The 13,229-nt window shown below is 39.6% G+C and overlaps 1 protein-coding gene across 5 annotated transcripts in view; it reads right to left on the bottom strand.

The window, feature by feature from the left end:
• Osbpl1a (oxysterol binding protein like 1A) overlaps positions 1 to 13,229 on the bottom strand; it is a 177,718-nt gene that overhangs the window by 91,087 nt on the left and 73,402 nt on the right. For all 5 annotated transcript variants that reach the window (XM_048447930.3, XM_048447932.3, XM_048447933.3 and 2 more), the window contains one exon: positions 5,903 to 6,009. In XM_048447930.3, the coding sequence (XP_048303887.3) occupies positions 5,903 to 6,009 (107 nt within the window). The remainder of the gene's footprint in view (positions 1 to 5,902; positions 6,010 to 13,229) is intronic.

The raw sequence follows: 13,229 nt of genomic DNA, 5'->3' as shown, positions 1-13,229 counted from the left end.
CTAAACACATGGGAGCATAATACCAGAGCAAGTAGGGTGCCAATAATGGCTCCCATGTATCATTGTACCACTCCCAGGATCACACTCTGGTGAGAAAAAACATAAAGATAATAACTTATGAAACAAATTTCTAGTTTTTTGATATTTTCAGACTAGGTTAAAGGGGAAAAAAAAAACAAAAAACCACAGCATTACTATTTTCATGTGTTCTTGTAGCTTTCCATCTTAAAGATCAACAAACATGGTTAGGGTAATACTTCAGTCAGTGAAGTGCTTGCCTTGCATGCTCCAAGAGAACCTGAGTTTGAGCCCAGAGCCCGAGTAGAAAAGCTGGGCATGATGGCTCACACTTGTAATCCTAGAGGGCACAGGAGACAGATGGATCCCTAGGGCTTGCCAGCTAGCCTAGCCTACTTGGCAAATTCCAGGCCAATGATGGCCTTGTTCAAAAAACAAGGTGGGCAGTGTTAGAGGAACAACAGCCAATGTTCTCCTCCAACCCTCACATGCCCCCCATCACCGGGCACATGCGCCTTCATACACACCAAAATTTTCAGCTTATTTTGTAATAATATCATTTTCTCAACTAGTTAGTTTTTTAAAAAAATAAAATAAAATCTGCCTGCAATAATAGTTATCTACAGGTAATAATGAAATCTCCAGTCATTTAGGTCATACGCGAGCATGACCCCAAAGCAAAAACATGCACAAAATAAGCAGAAGGCACAAGACTCATGCACAAAGGTCCACAAACACTGAAACTGCCGTAGTTCCCACATCAAGCCAGCATACTTGATCATAGGTGTGATTTTACCATGTCTGGTACTCTGCTTTCCGATAAATAAACAGTGTTAAGCCAAGTAAATCAAAAGGGGTCTGTATTTGCTGCTAGATGCAAGTACTTACTTGTTATACAATCCAAGGAACACATAAGAATTTGAAGGCAAGATTAGGATTGCTCTCCTAGCACAATCCTGGGAATGCTTTCTTAAAAGTATCTCTGTATCAAGGCACAGAGTAATGACTAACATGCAAAGAGACAATCCCGACACCTGAAAATATAATATTGTTTTAATATTTAAGTTCTAAAATCAGTGTGGGGGCTCGGAGTGTGGCAGAATGTAGAATGTTTGCCTAGCATGGCCCTGGGTTCCAACCTAACACTGTAAAAAACGACAATCAGAGTAATGAAACATCTTTAAAATTGTGTTGCTAGGGGCTAAGTCCCTCACAGCATCCCTGTGTGGTGCAGCACAATTGTCGATATTCTGTCAATTATGTTTTAAATAAATGCTGATTGGCCAGTAACCTGGCAGGAAGTATAGGCAAGACAACCAGACAGAAAGTAGAGGTGGGTCAATGAAAACAGGAGAATCCTGGGAAAAGGGAAGCAAGCTCCCTCTGCAGTACTTTCCCTGACACCGAAGAAGCAAGATGTGACTATGTTGCTGAAAAAGGTACTGAGCCATGTGGCTAACATAGACTAGAATTAGAATAGGCTAATACAAGTTATAAGAGTTAATAAGAAGCCTGAGCTAATGGGTCAATCAGTTTATAACTAATGTAGACCTCTGTGTGATTTCTTTGGGAATTAATGATCGTGGGAACCGGGCAGGACAGAAAACTCAGACAACACCTATGTGTTCTGAAGCAGCTACAAAACAGGGGTTTGGCCATGAGGCCTTTCTTTAGTCTCCAAAACTATCACATGTGTTTGCAGCTAGTCACCACATCTACCAGCAGGATGTATTTAAGAAAAAAAAGAAAGAAAGGAAGGAAGGAAGGAAGGAAGGAAGAAAAAAAAAGAACAAGTGATTAAGCAGCAGAGCCAGGAATGAGAGACATAAGTCTATATGACTTCAAAGCTTATGATTGCTCTACTAATAAAACTTCAGATAGTAGAAATGTAATTTATAAAGACATTACAGAACATGATTATGCCACTCTGATCTCATTTAGGCTACTCAATCCCTATGCTGTGATTCTACTGAATTTGAAAAACAAACTTCAAGTTTGACATAGTGGTTCCTGCCTGCAACCCCATCACCTGGAAGCATTCAGAGTTCAAGGTCAACTGTGGCTGTGTATTGGAAACTTGTCATAGGATGATAACAACGACAATGATAAAGGAAGAAAGAAACCTTCATAGGCACAACTTATCATTTACTTTTCATTTCTCCAAAAGAAATTCATGCATTTTACTGAGAGATGGGCTTCCACAGTATTTCTGAACATTACCTTAAAGTACACAGAAGTCTGAAACAATAAATACCAGTTACTAGGTGAGAAGCTGTCTATGCCGTATGTTATAGTCCCTGGGTACCTATGCACCTGGAGGCATCTGATCCTGAATTATTTAGACATTTTATTTTACAGAAACCCATCATATATTTGGTTAAAGACTGAAAGTGAAACCAGTCAAGGGCTCCCGACAGCTCCGTGTGTCTCCTTTACATAGACATGAAAGCGCAGGGCACTGTCACACACTGCTACTGACATGCAAGCCACGAGAACGGGAACACACGAAATCACCCCAAGAGTAGGGAAATCAATTTTTTTCTTTTCTTGTGGAGGGATTGGGGAACAGTTTCACTATGTAGCCCAGAGTATTCTCAAACTCAGTATGTGGTCTGGGCTATCTTTGAACTCATGGTGATTCTCCTGCCTTGGCCCAAGTGCTAAGATTACAGGTGTGTGCCACACCTCAGTCAGCATTCAAATAAAGTTTCCTTAGATAACATTGCTTCTTCTCAAAGCAAGACAAAAATATTAACAACCCAGTGATGTGGGAATTCCCTCTGTGTGGTGTAATTATCATTAATAAATAAACAAACTGCTTTGGACCTATAGCAAGGCAGAACTTAGGTAGGCAGCGAAAGCTAGGCTGAATGCTGGGAGAAAGAAGGGCGGAATCAGAGAGAAGCCTGGAGCCTCTGGAGACAGCTGCTGGAAACTTTACCAGGTAAGCCACAGTCGCGTGGCAATATACAGATTAATAGAAATGGGTTAAATTAATATAAGAGTTAGCCAGTAAGAAGCTAGAGCTAATGGGCCAAGCAATGATCTAATTAGTAGTTTCTGTGTGAGTATTTCAGGGCTAAACAGCCGGGAATGAACAAGAAGCCTCCTCTAATAACCCAGAGAGGAAGTATCATGGTGTTAGTTATGCAAAAATTTGACGATTATAACTTCCAGCTTTTATTCAGAGTTCAGTGCTCTCCAGGCATCAGGACACTCTGCACTAAATCTTCCTGGCAAATTTTAGAGGCTAAATGAATTTAATAGTCTTACCATTAAAGGTTAATGCTTTTGTCTATCTAGAATGTTTTTCAGTAAGAGATGGGTTATATACTATTTCATTAAGCAAATGGTTTAAAAATTAAAACACAAGTATTTTTCCAGATATTAATTAAACATATACCAACCTAACTGTTGTTCAGCCTAAAAATCATACTTCTTTATAGCCAAAGCAGGTATTTGAACATTCATTAGAAGCATAAGAAATGAGAAACTTGGTTTTACAGCATGTTAAATACTGTATGAAGCCAGTAATACAATTTAATTCCAAAGTTATAATCCCAGTTCAAAAGTTATAATTTAATTCCAAAGTTATAATCCCAGTTACTTAGAACATTATATCATCCCTCATTTAAACAAACTAGCATACCATCAAAACCAAAAGTGCTATGAAGCGATGTTTTTTTAGAAAAAAAAAATGGCATTTAATCATTAAAAGGCATAATGCCCTGAAGGTTGAGGAGCGCAAGCTAGGCATGTTTGCTCTAGGTTATAGAAACATCGTCTTGTGGGCTGTGCCTTGCCCTGGGTGACTCCATTTTATGCAACAGCATTTGCCCCATTTCGGGAGAAAGTGCTGATGCACAGGGACTTTATCTGATCTGTACAGGCAAACAACTACGATCCTTATAGCACAAATCATGGCACAGACCAACAGCTAGCTTAGTCACGCCGAGTAAAACATTACCTACAAACTTAGCAAAGGAAATGTGGTAATGGGGCATGCCAAAGCTGACCCAGAAAACCAGGTCCAGGGACACAGCACACACAGCAGACAAAGGAAGGCTGACACACCCACACAGAGGAGGAAGGAAACCTCACATTGAGATGGCGGCACCCACCTGACATAAAACCATCAGGAACATAAGATTAACCTGCAATGAACTTGCGACTCTGTCCCTAAGAGGCAGGTTAATACACTTATTTGGCATGCTTGCATTGCCATTAATCTGGATTTGGACCTTGAATCAGCTCTGCCCTGAACAGCTCTGCCCATTTCCAGCCCATAAGCTTTGTGACCGGGTTCCGTGATGCCTTACCAACTACTTGGTCTCTGTCTTGGTCTCCAGCTCTCTGGTCCTGCCTTCCTAGGCCCTCCATAGCCTCCTCACTCCTTACCTTGCCATTCAGTGCCCTGTATCTCCTTACATGAAGTACATGTGTGACCTTTAGACTTAAGGCTGGAATAAAAGAACCCGTGACTGCCAATAACAGTCTACCAAGCAAAATCAGAGGTATGTGGTAAATTACAGTCAAGAAAGTCGACCTAGCTCATACATGCACTTTTATTAGAAGTTAGAAAGTATTTTTAATTCTTTTAAATTATGTGTATATGGGGTAGGGGTAGAGGAAAGCTGTGCACTTGAGTGTAATGCCCAGAGTCTGGAAGAGAGCCTTGGATCTCCTAGAGCTGGAGTTACAGGCAGTGTGAGCCAAGAAACCTAGGTTTTAGGAACCTAACTTGGGTCCTCTGTAACAACTGAGCTCTCTCTTCAGCCTTGGGAACACTATTGTTCAATAACTCCTGACACTGTGGAAAGAGAAGCATGTCTATTCTACAATAAAGCCCATTTACATCACTAGTGCACAGCAGTGGGGAGGGTCACAAATTTGAGGCCAACCAGGGCTACACTGCAGAAGCCTGTCTGAAAAGGAGGTTAAAAAAATGAAGAAATGCTTACTGTAGTTAGCATTTTCCTGTGACTGTGACATAATTCTTTTAACTGCTTTCAATAAATTCATATTAATATTTTCTTCTTCATAAGAGCATCACACATGAAATTTATGATACATATACAAAGGCAGAATTTTAAAATCTGTATATGAATTTGTAAGGCTTCTGCTATAACCCATGGGAAAATAAAATGTCCAATCTCTGCATAAAAAAACAAACAAACAACAAAAAAAATAAAATCAGCTGTATGCTTCTGATTTTATCAAACTCAATTTCTAACCAAAAGATGCAAATAAATTAAAACAAAAAGAAACTTGGTATCTTAATTGAGAAAAATAAAGGTTAAACATTTATATAAATAAAAATGGAAATTTAAAAAACCCACAAACAAGAAAACACCAGTTCAGGTGACCAAAAGACATCTTACAACATTTAGTCCTTAGAAAGAGAATAATGAATGGACATGCATAAGGCTCTTACCCAAATTTGGAACTCCAATGGCACACTACTGAACAGGAAAGCAGCAGAGGAGAGTTCATTATGGAGCTACGTTTAGAGCACTCTAACAATACCCTGCTTTCCAGATGAAAGTCACTGTGCAACTCTCATGTGCAGATGTTTACTCCAGACTACTCTCCCACCCCTCTTATCGAAATGTCACAACCACCTTGACTAGATCGATCTGACACATTTATTAAATACGGCTACATCAAAAAACCCAAAGATGTAAACATAGGTGATTTCACAATCACCCTATCTGATCAAGAATGAGTAAGTTCTGAATTTTGATGGAAAATGAAGCTTTCGTTTCCTTTGATAATACTAATTTTGTACTACTTTTTGACAGCTTGAACACAGTGGCTTATCAGATAATTAGGCATGGTGACACCTAAGCAACGGCTTTTAAAAATTCAATTCTGAATGACCTACCCCTTCTTGTTTAGTGAAGATGTTGAGGCAGTCACTCAAAGCCACACAGGTCTCTCTGGAAGCTTCTGAGACAACTTCGGCTTTCTGAAGAAATGATGGAAGCATGTCTAGAAACAACACAGGTGGGCACACAGTGAGATGTGAAGTGATTGCTACAGCAAAACCACACAGCACTCTCTAGTCACTACCTAACTCCAGTGTCCTCCCCACTGTGCAGACGTGGACATGTTGTGCTTCTTCCTACTGTACCTGCTGCCATGACATGCTTCAGTTAGTACCAAAGAGAGCAAGTCTCTGACCAATCTCCACCCCAGAAGAACGGATAGCACTTTACAGTTTTGTGATGCTTAGGGAAAGCAGACAACAGGGGCAGCAAGTGCTGCTTATAACACAGCATTTCCCTCATGACAGGCACTGCTGGGTAAGTAATTTTATTCAAAAGTGAAGTGCTAAAAAGAGACAAAAATAATTCTGTGGCTGACATGGAGGCTAACATATCTGAAGGCAGCATTAATTCAACTTCCTCTAGCTCTTATTTGGAAAAATGTTTGGCATAAGGGGATATTTGTACTTTCAAAAATGTATCCCGTATGCTTAAGCTAGGAACAAAGAATAAAATGGCAGGACAAATCTTAATCATGTACCCATTTAAAAAAAGGAAAGAAAGAAAGAAAAGAAAAATGACAGAGAAAGAAAGAAGAAAAATGCAGGTGAGAGAAAGCTGAAAAATAGACATTTATCACTCAAAATGAGTAAAGTGCTATGAATATCCTGTCCAGATTTACGCAAGAGAAATGCTTGGCTTTTTGAAAATTACACACTAAAAATCATTTAAATTTATTCTTCCAACCAGATAAAATTCTTAATTATCTAATAAAACTTAATAAAATAAATCTGAAAAAGAAAAAATATGCAATATTCTTTGCATTTCAAATCATCTTGACTTATTTAAACAATGCTGCAATGCTAACACTATAAACAAAGCCAATTCAGCCAAAGAGAAACTTAAGGAACATCAGGCCATCAGCAGTAGGTCCCACTGAGATGCCAACACTTCCAGCTGGGAAGGAATGGTTGTCGAGGAGGGATGTTTAGGATCTCAGGCACATCACTAAGAACACGTGTGCAAGTATTTATGTCACCACGAAGGGTGGTAAACCCTAAGCACCAATTTTCCTTAGTCTTACTTCCATTATTCCAAAATTGTCTACATTAATATGACTTAGGGAAAGGGCTCCTATATAGGAAAAAATATGTATCCAAACTCTTAAGGCAGAAGTGAGCAACAAAAGGAAAAAATGGTAAACACAGAAATGAATCAGGGCAGGCAGCCCCACAGGTCCCCCAGTGACAGCTGCTCTGAACATACACATGGTTGAGCGCTGCAATGCTCTGGAATAGACTTTACAGACTCAGTCTTTCATTTGGGATCTTTGGTATACACCTCAAGGTTTATTCTCTACATGCTTGTTAAATGCCTAAGAAAGTAGCACATGCTGGATGGCTGGTCTTCAGCAATAGAAAATAACAGATGTCACACACAACTGTGAGACACACAGGAGGAAAACAGACCCAGCCTTCGCCTTCCATAAATGTTCTGGGTAATCTAGTAATTTTCCACTTTTGTGACACAAATGACATTAAGATTAAATCATGGATCTGTTTTTTAAGAAAGTACCACCACACACGTAATCATCCCCAATAAAACCTACCTTATAGATAAATTCTGATTTAGATATTTCATTAATACAAAACAAATATTATTCAAACACATAAGGAATACTTAAATGTACTTCAGTAAACTCATTCTCCAAACCTTCTAAACACACACACACACTTCATTTCCCTGGCAAACTACTGCTGAAACAAGGTCTTGAGGTAGTTTGCTTAAAGACCTGAGGACCCCTGGTTGAGGACTGACCTCAGCATTACACACGACCAGTTCACACAGGAATGCTTCTCAGACGATCAGGTCTATATACTGTAACACAGTGAGAAAGACCACCTGACCTCTTGGAAAGGTGAACAGCTAAAATCGTTTTAAGCTGTTAATATTTGGAACCTAACCTGCCAAGCAAAAATGCAAAATGGCTACTATGCTACCTTATTTGCCTCACACAATAATATAACTGATAATTGTGAGGTGAAAATTATTTTTGCACTAAAATTATTTTTAGTCATGAAAGCTGTGAGAAGATCATACTGGAAAAATCTTAACTTTAGAGACATAAAAAGCTCACAACCTGTCGTTTTCATGATTATACTGTGCAAATTTTAATTGGGAAAGCTTTAAAAACATCAAGAACATAATTGTTTCTGTCTATGCAGCATATTAAATCTCAGTTTAGGCAAGCTTCTATCTCAGAACAAGCCCATGAATCTTGTGATCTTGAAGACACCATCAAGTCAGGCTGTTTGCTTCCAAACACTTGTTTACCTGGAAGAGCCTCCTAGTCCATCCCTCCCAAACCTTTGTTCGAGGTATTACTTCTCTAATTGTCACTAATATTAGTAAGTTTCCCCAACTGGAAAATACATATATTAATAGATTTCCAAACCGTAGTTCAAATGTCATTCTCCTAGGAAGCCTTTAAAGATTTATATTGGGCTTGATGACAATGCCAATGAATGCATTTGCCACTCCACCTTGCTATTCATATACACTCTTACTACACAGCCTACCTGCTGAACTATCGCTGATCTACACATGTGCACACACATGCACATGCATAAACACACACACACACACACTGAGAATAAAAGTAATCTTTCAGTCTGACTTTACTACCAGATCTACACATGTGCACACGCATGCACATGCATAAACACACACACACACTGAGAATAAAAGTAATCTTTTAGTCTGACTTTACTACCAGATCAGAATCAAATGAACTCCTCACAAAAACAGTATTCTTTCCTGAAAAGAACAAAATGAGACATACAAATAAAAAAAAAATCTTTTAAAAAATATCTGTATAAAATTGTAACTTGAAAAAAATCCAAGAAATATGACAATATACATGACCCAAGAATATAAATTTATGTACTGGCTCAAATTAAGATGTTAGTTTCAACATCAAAGCCAAGGATGTGCCAGCAACATTGCGTAGAGGAATGGGGACAGGAGATGGAGTCACTTTACTGAAGGATCTTAAACATGGATTCGTACAGCAAGAACTTCCTAATGGACTCTTTCAACATACATCGGAATGTTCTATGTATTGATATCTGTTTATTATGTGTATGTAATTCACACTAATTGAACTAAGGACATATATATATATATATATATATATATATATAAGTACAGTATTAATGGGTTAAATAATAACTTATCAATGATTTGCTAAAACTCAAAGAGCAAACAAAGCATTCTTTAAAAATGTTAGCTCTCCAGTGAAGGAAGCAATTATGGATTGGGGAGAACTGACCTGAATCTTAACACTGTTGAGAAAAGTTTCTGTCCCACCAGGTCTGGCAGTTCAGTCCCATAGAAATACACAGAGGTCTACATTAATTAAAACTGCTTGGCCTAGCAGCTCAGGCTTCTTATTAACTCTTATATTATCCCATAATTCTTGTCTGTGTTAGCCATGTGGCTTGGTACCTTTCTCGGCAAGGCAGTCACATCTTGCTTGCTCTGTGTCTGGATTTTTCTATGTTGACTGTGGACGGACTCTTTCCTCTTCCCAGGATTCTACTGTCCTTCTTGCCCCACCTATACTTCCTACCTGGCTACTGGTCAATCAGTGTTTGTTTAAAATACAAGTGACAGGGTATAGCACTCCCCCCCCCCCCGCTTTTTTTTAAACAAGAACTGTGAATCAAATCTACTTTGGTTAGCTTTTCTCCTGACCATTATCCATAAAAACTTGTAACAAACACTCTAAACAAAGAAAAACATCCATAATCCATTTGGAATGCGGGTGTAGTTTTCCAGGCTACTCTCTGCTGGTTGGGAGCGCTGATAATCTTATGGGGATCTAAAGAAAATTTTGAATTACAGTCAAGTCCTGACTGGAAAATTCTGTGAAAAATCATCTCAGCTAGCAGTCTTGAAACTGTTCTGAATGTAGAACTCAGAGGAAACTCCAACAGAGGTTCTTTGAAATGTTGGATCATCTGGACCATCTGCTCCTATTGGAGAATCTTCATGGGGTCTTCCTTGGTCAAACCTGATTTTTCTTAGCACAGAATATATCCACAGCCTCTCATGTCCTGTGGAAGCAAAAGCAAAACCTCTTCTTCAAAGTAACATACCTTTTGACTTAAATTTTGAAGTCAAGGCATTTTCAAATACATATGTTGGATTAATCCAGCAGCATTTATAAACAACTGTCTTTTAGCAGCTGTTGTTCCTTCCTCAGCCATCAAACCATTCAAAGACAACACAGTAACATACAGTATTCAGACTCTATTGTATTTTTCATCTTTACATGGCTTTATTTTAAACTCTATTTATTTTATTTTTAATTTTTGGCCTTTTTGAGACAGGGTTTCTCTGTGTATCTTTAGCTGTCCTGGAACTCATTCTGTAGACCAGGCTATCCTTGAAATCACGGAGATCTGCCTGCCTCTGCCTCCCAAGTGCTGGGATTAAAGGTGTGTGCCACCACATCTTGAACTCACAGAGATCCACCTGCCTCTGTCTCCAAAGTGCTGGGATTAAAGATGTGTGCCACCACACCCAAATACTCTCATTTTTTTTCTTTTTTCTTTTACAAACTTTATGCTTTTTCTTTTCTCTCCCAAGCCTACATACATTTTTAAACACACTGTAAACCTCTTAGAGGTTTTCTTCATCTATCTTTACTGTAGATTTCTTTTTCTGATCACATGAGTCTTTAATTTGCTAAGCAATATGGCTAGGATTAAAGCCGTGGCTTTGACGGCTAGATCCAGCCCATTCCTTAGCTTTTTTCTGAGAGTCTAGCCTCGTGGCAGAGGTACCGGCTGGAGCCATGTTTATTGCCACAACTCTATGGCATTTCAAGGTCCCTGACACCACCAAAAAGCACACTGTTGGCAATTCATAAACACCAACTAAGTGTTTGGTGGCAGGGCCTCTTAAAAGAACTGCAAGGTTTTGCAGTAAAGCTGAGTCAGGGAGCCTCTCTTAAAGGAGAGCACTTGCCTCTAGCAAGCAGAGCCCACCTGAGAAAGCGCTGCTATCAAGAAGCTGTCCTTAACTCTACTCTTTTCTGTCTAGAATAGCTTCCCAAGCTCTCTCAGACTTTTAAATAGATTTGGTCAGCCCCATGTTGGCATGCCATTCTGTGTGGGACAATGGTCTGTACCCTGTCACTTGTATTTTAAACAAATGCTGATTGGCCAGTAGCCAGGCAGAAAGTATAGGCAGTGCAAGAGGAATAGGAGAATCCTGGGAATAGGAAAGAGTCCAACCGTAGTCGACACAGAGGAAGCCAGACACAGAGCAAGTAACATGCAACTGCCTCACCAAAAAAGGTACTAAGGCACATGGCTAACACAGACAAGAATTATGAGCTAATATAAGTTATAAGAGTTAATAAGAAGCCTGAGCTACTAGGCCAAGCAGTTTATAATTAAAGTAGGCCTACGTGTATTTCTATGGGGCTAAAAGACTGAAGGACCTGGTGGGATAGAAACCTCTGTCAACACAACACTGTTGCTAAATTCAAGCTGTATGAAACACCCTATGGAAAATGCTTGTCCTAGAGAAGACAGAGCAGCAGTAAGGTCAAGGCGACTCTGGAGAGGTGCAGGATTTCACATACCATTTACTGAGCAGCAGCCATGCAGAAGGCACCATACGAGGGGCTGAGATGAAGGTTTAAGAAGAGCACATGTCTTGTGTTTTTCTCTTCCTTTTTATATTCTGGTTTGTTTGGAGTTTTTGTTTATTTGTTTTCTAAAAGGAGAGAAATAAAGGGAGTCTCCCACCCTTTCTTGGGTGGGTAAGGGAGGAGCTGAGAAAAGATGTTGGGGGAAACTCATGATCAGAATATATTGCATTAAAAACTTTACAAAAAAGAAGATATTTATTTGTGAGCTATAAAAGTAATGTTTTAATTCACAAAGAAAGTTCCAGAGAAAAAAAAGAATGACAGAAAGCCTTTGTCTTTCCAAAACTTGTATACAGAAAGGGAAAAGCCCCTTGAAGATTTTAGAATGCACAGAGAAAAGATAAGGTGAATAGGAGAAAGAATGAATCATGTTTAAAATTTTTGTTTTTAAAAAATTGCTTCTTTTCCAGGAACCCCAATGGGGCAGACTCTATCAGATCAACTAAACAGCAGCAACCAGCAGAACTATGGCCACGTATTTTGAATTCTTTAACTAATAATGGTGAAATGAAGCAGTAAAATTCATTTTAATCCCACTGAATAGAAACTCTCAAAGTTACTGATTGGCTTGCATAGCTCCTGACTGCCATTGTAAGAACAGAACTGAAATAAACAGTAATTAGGGCAGAGCCATGACCGAGAGAGCCCCGCCTGTGGGCAGGTCCAGGAGACACCCTGGTAAGGTCTGGGTCACAAAGAATAAAGTGATGATGTGTCAATGTGAGAGGTTGGTCCACATTTGAAAACACCATATGCCGTCCTCCTGACTGCTGTAGACTTCAGCAGAAGTAGAGCACATTAGGTCATCCAGTTAAACAGGCACACTGCCTCACCTGCTGGCCTCCTTCCCAACCCTGCTGCCTGAAAGTCAGCCTGAACCAAAGGGGAAGCTCTGTCTCCAGTGGCTACATAATGGAGCTTACTACAAGCAACCCTGTGACCCATGCTGTTCCTTGCTCTTCCCATCTTTTCTAAAAGTGTAGACCCACCCAGAGAGGGAACACACACACAACTCTAAAAGATTGCTTAGGCTCTGAAGGAAGAACGTGCAAAGTAACTTGGAAACAAACAGCAAGGACACTGAGGCTAGTCTTAGACGTCGGGGAAGGTGGGAAACCACATAGAAGACGATGAGGAAGAACTCCCACCTCACGCCTGTGATCAACATATGCTAAGAGAACCTGACACATAAGAAAAAGTTCATGTTGTTGAACAGGGGACAAAGAAGGAAGAGAAAGAGAGAACACTATTAAAGTAAGTAGACTGAGGCCATAGTCAGTCAACTCAGACTTCACAGCACACCCTTCAGGCACTAAGGTTCAGGCAAGGCTGAACAGGTCTAATCATAAGAGACATCTCCAACTGCACTGAAGAGTATTCAACTGAGACACAGAGAGAAAACACTGCTGGGATTTGTGGGAAAGACAGCTCCAGTGAACAGTAGAGTAATCGAAGGGTTGATGGGACAGTGTTATGGGGTGTGGAGGAAATGACAACAG

This window comes from Myodes glareolus, chromosome 13 (assembly GCF_982192425.1).
Source record: "Myodes glareolus chromosome 13, mMyoGla1.1, whole genome shotgun sequence".
NCBI lineage: Eukaryota > Metazoa > Chordata > Mammalia > Rodentia > Cricetidae > Myodes > Myodes glareolus.
This window is presented reverse-complemented; position numbering and strand designations above follow the sequence as displayed.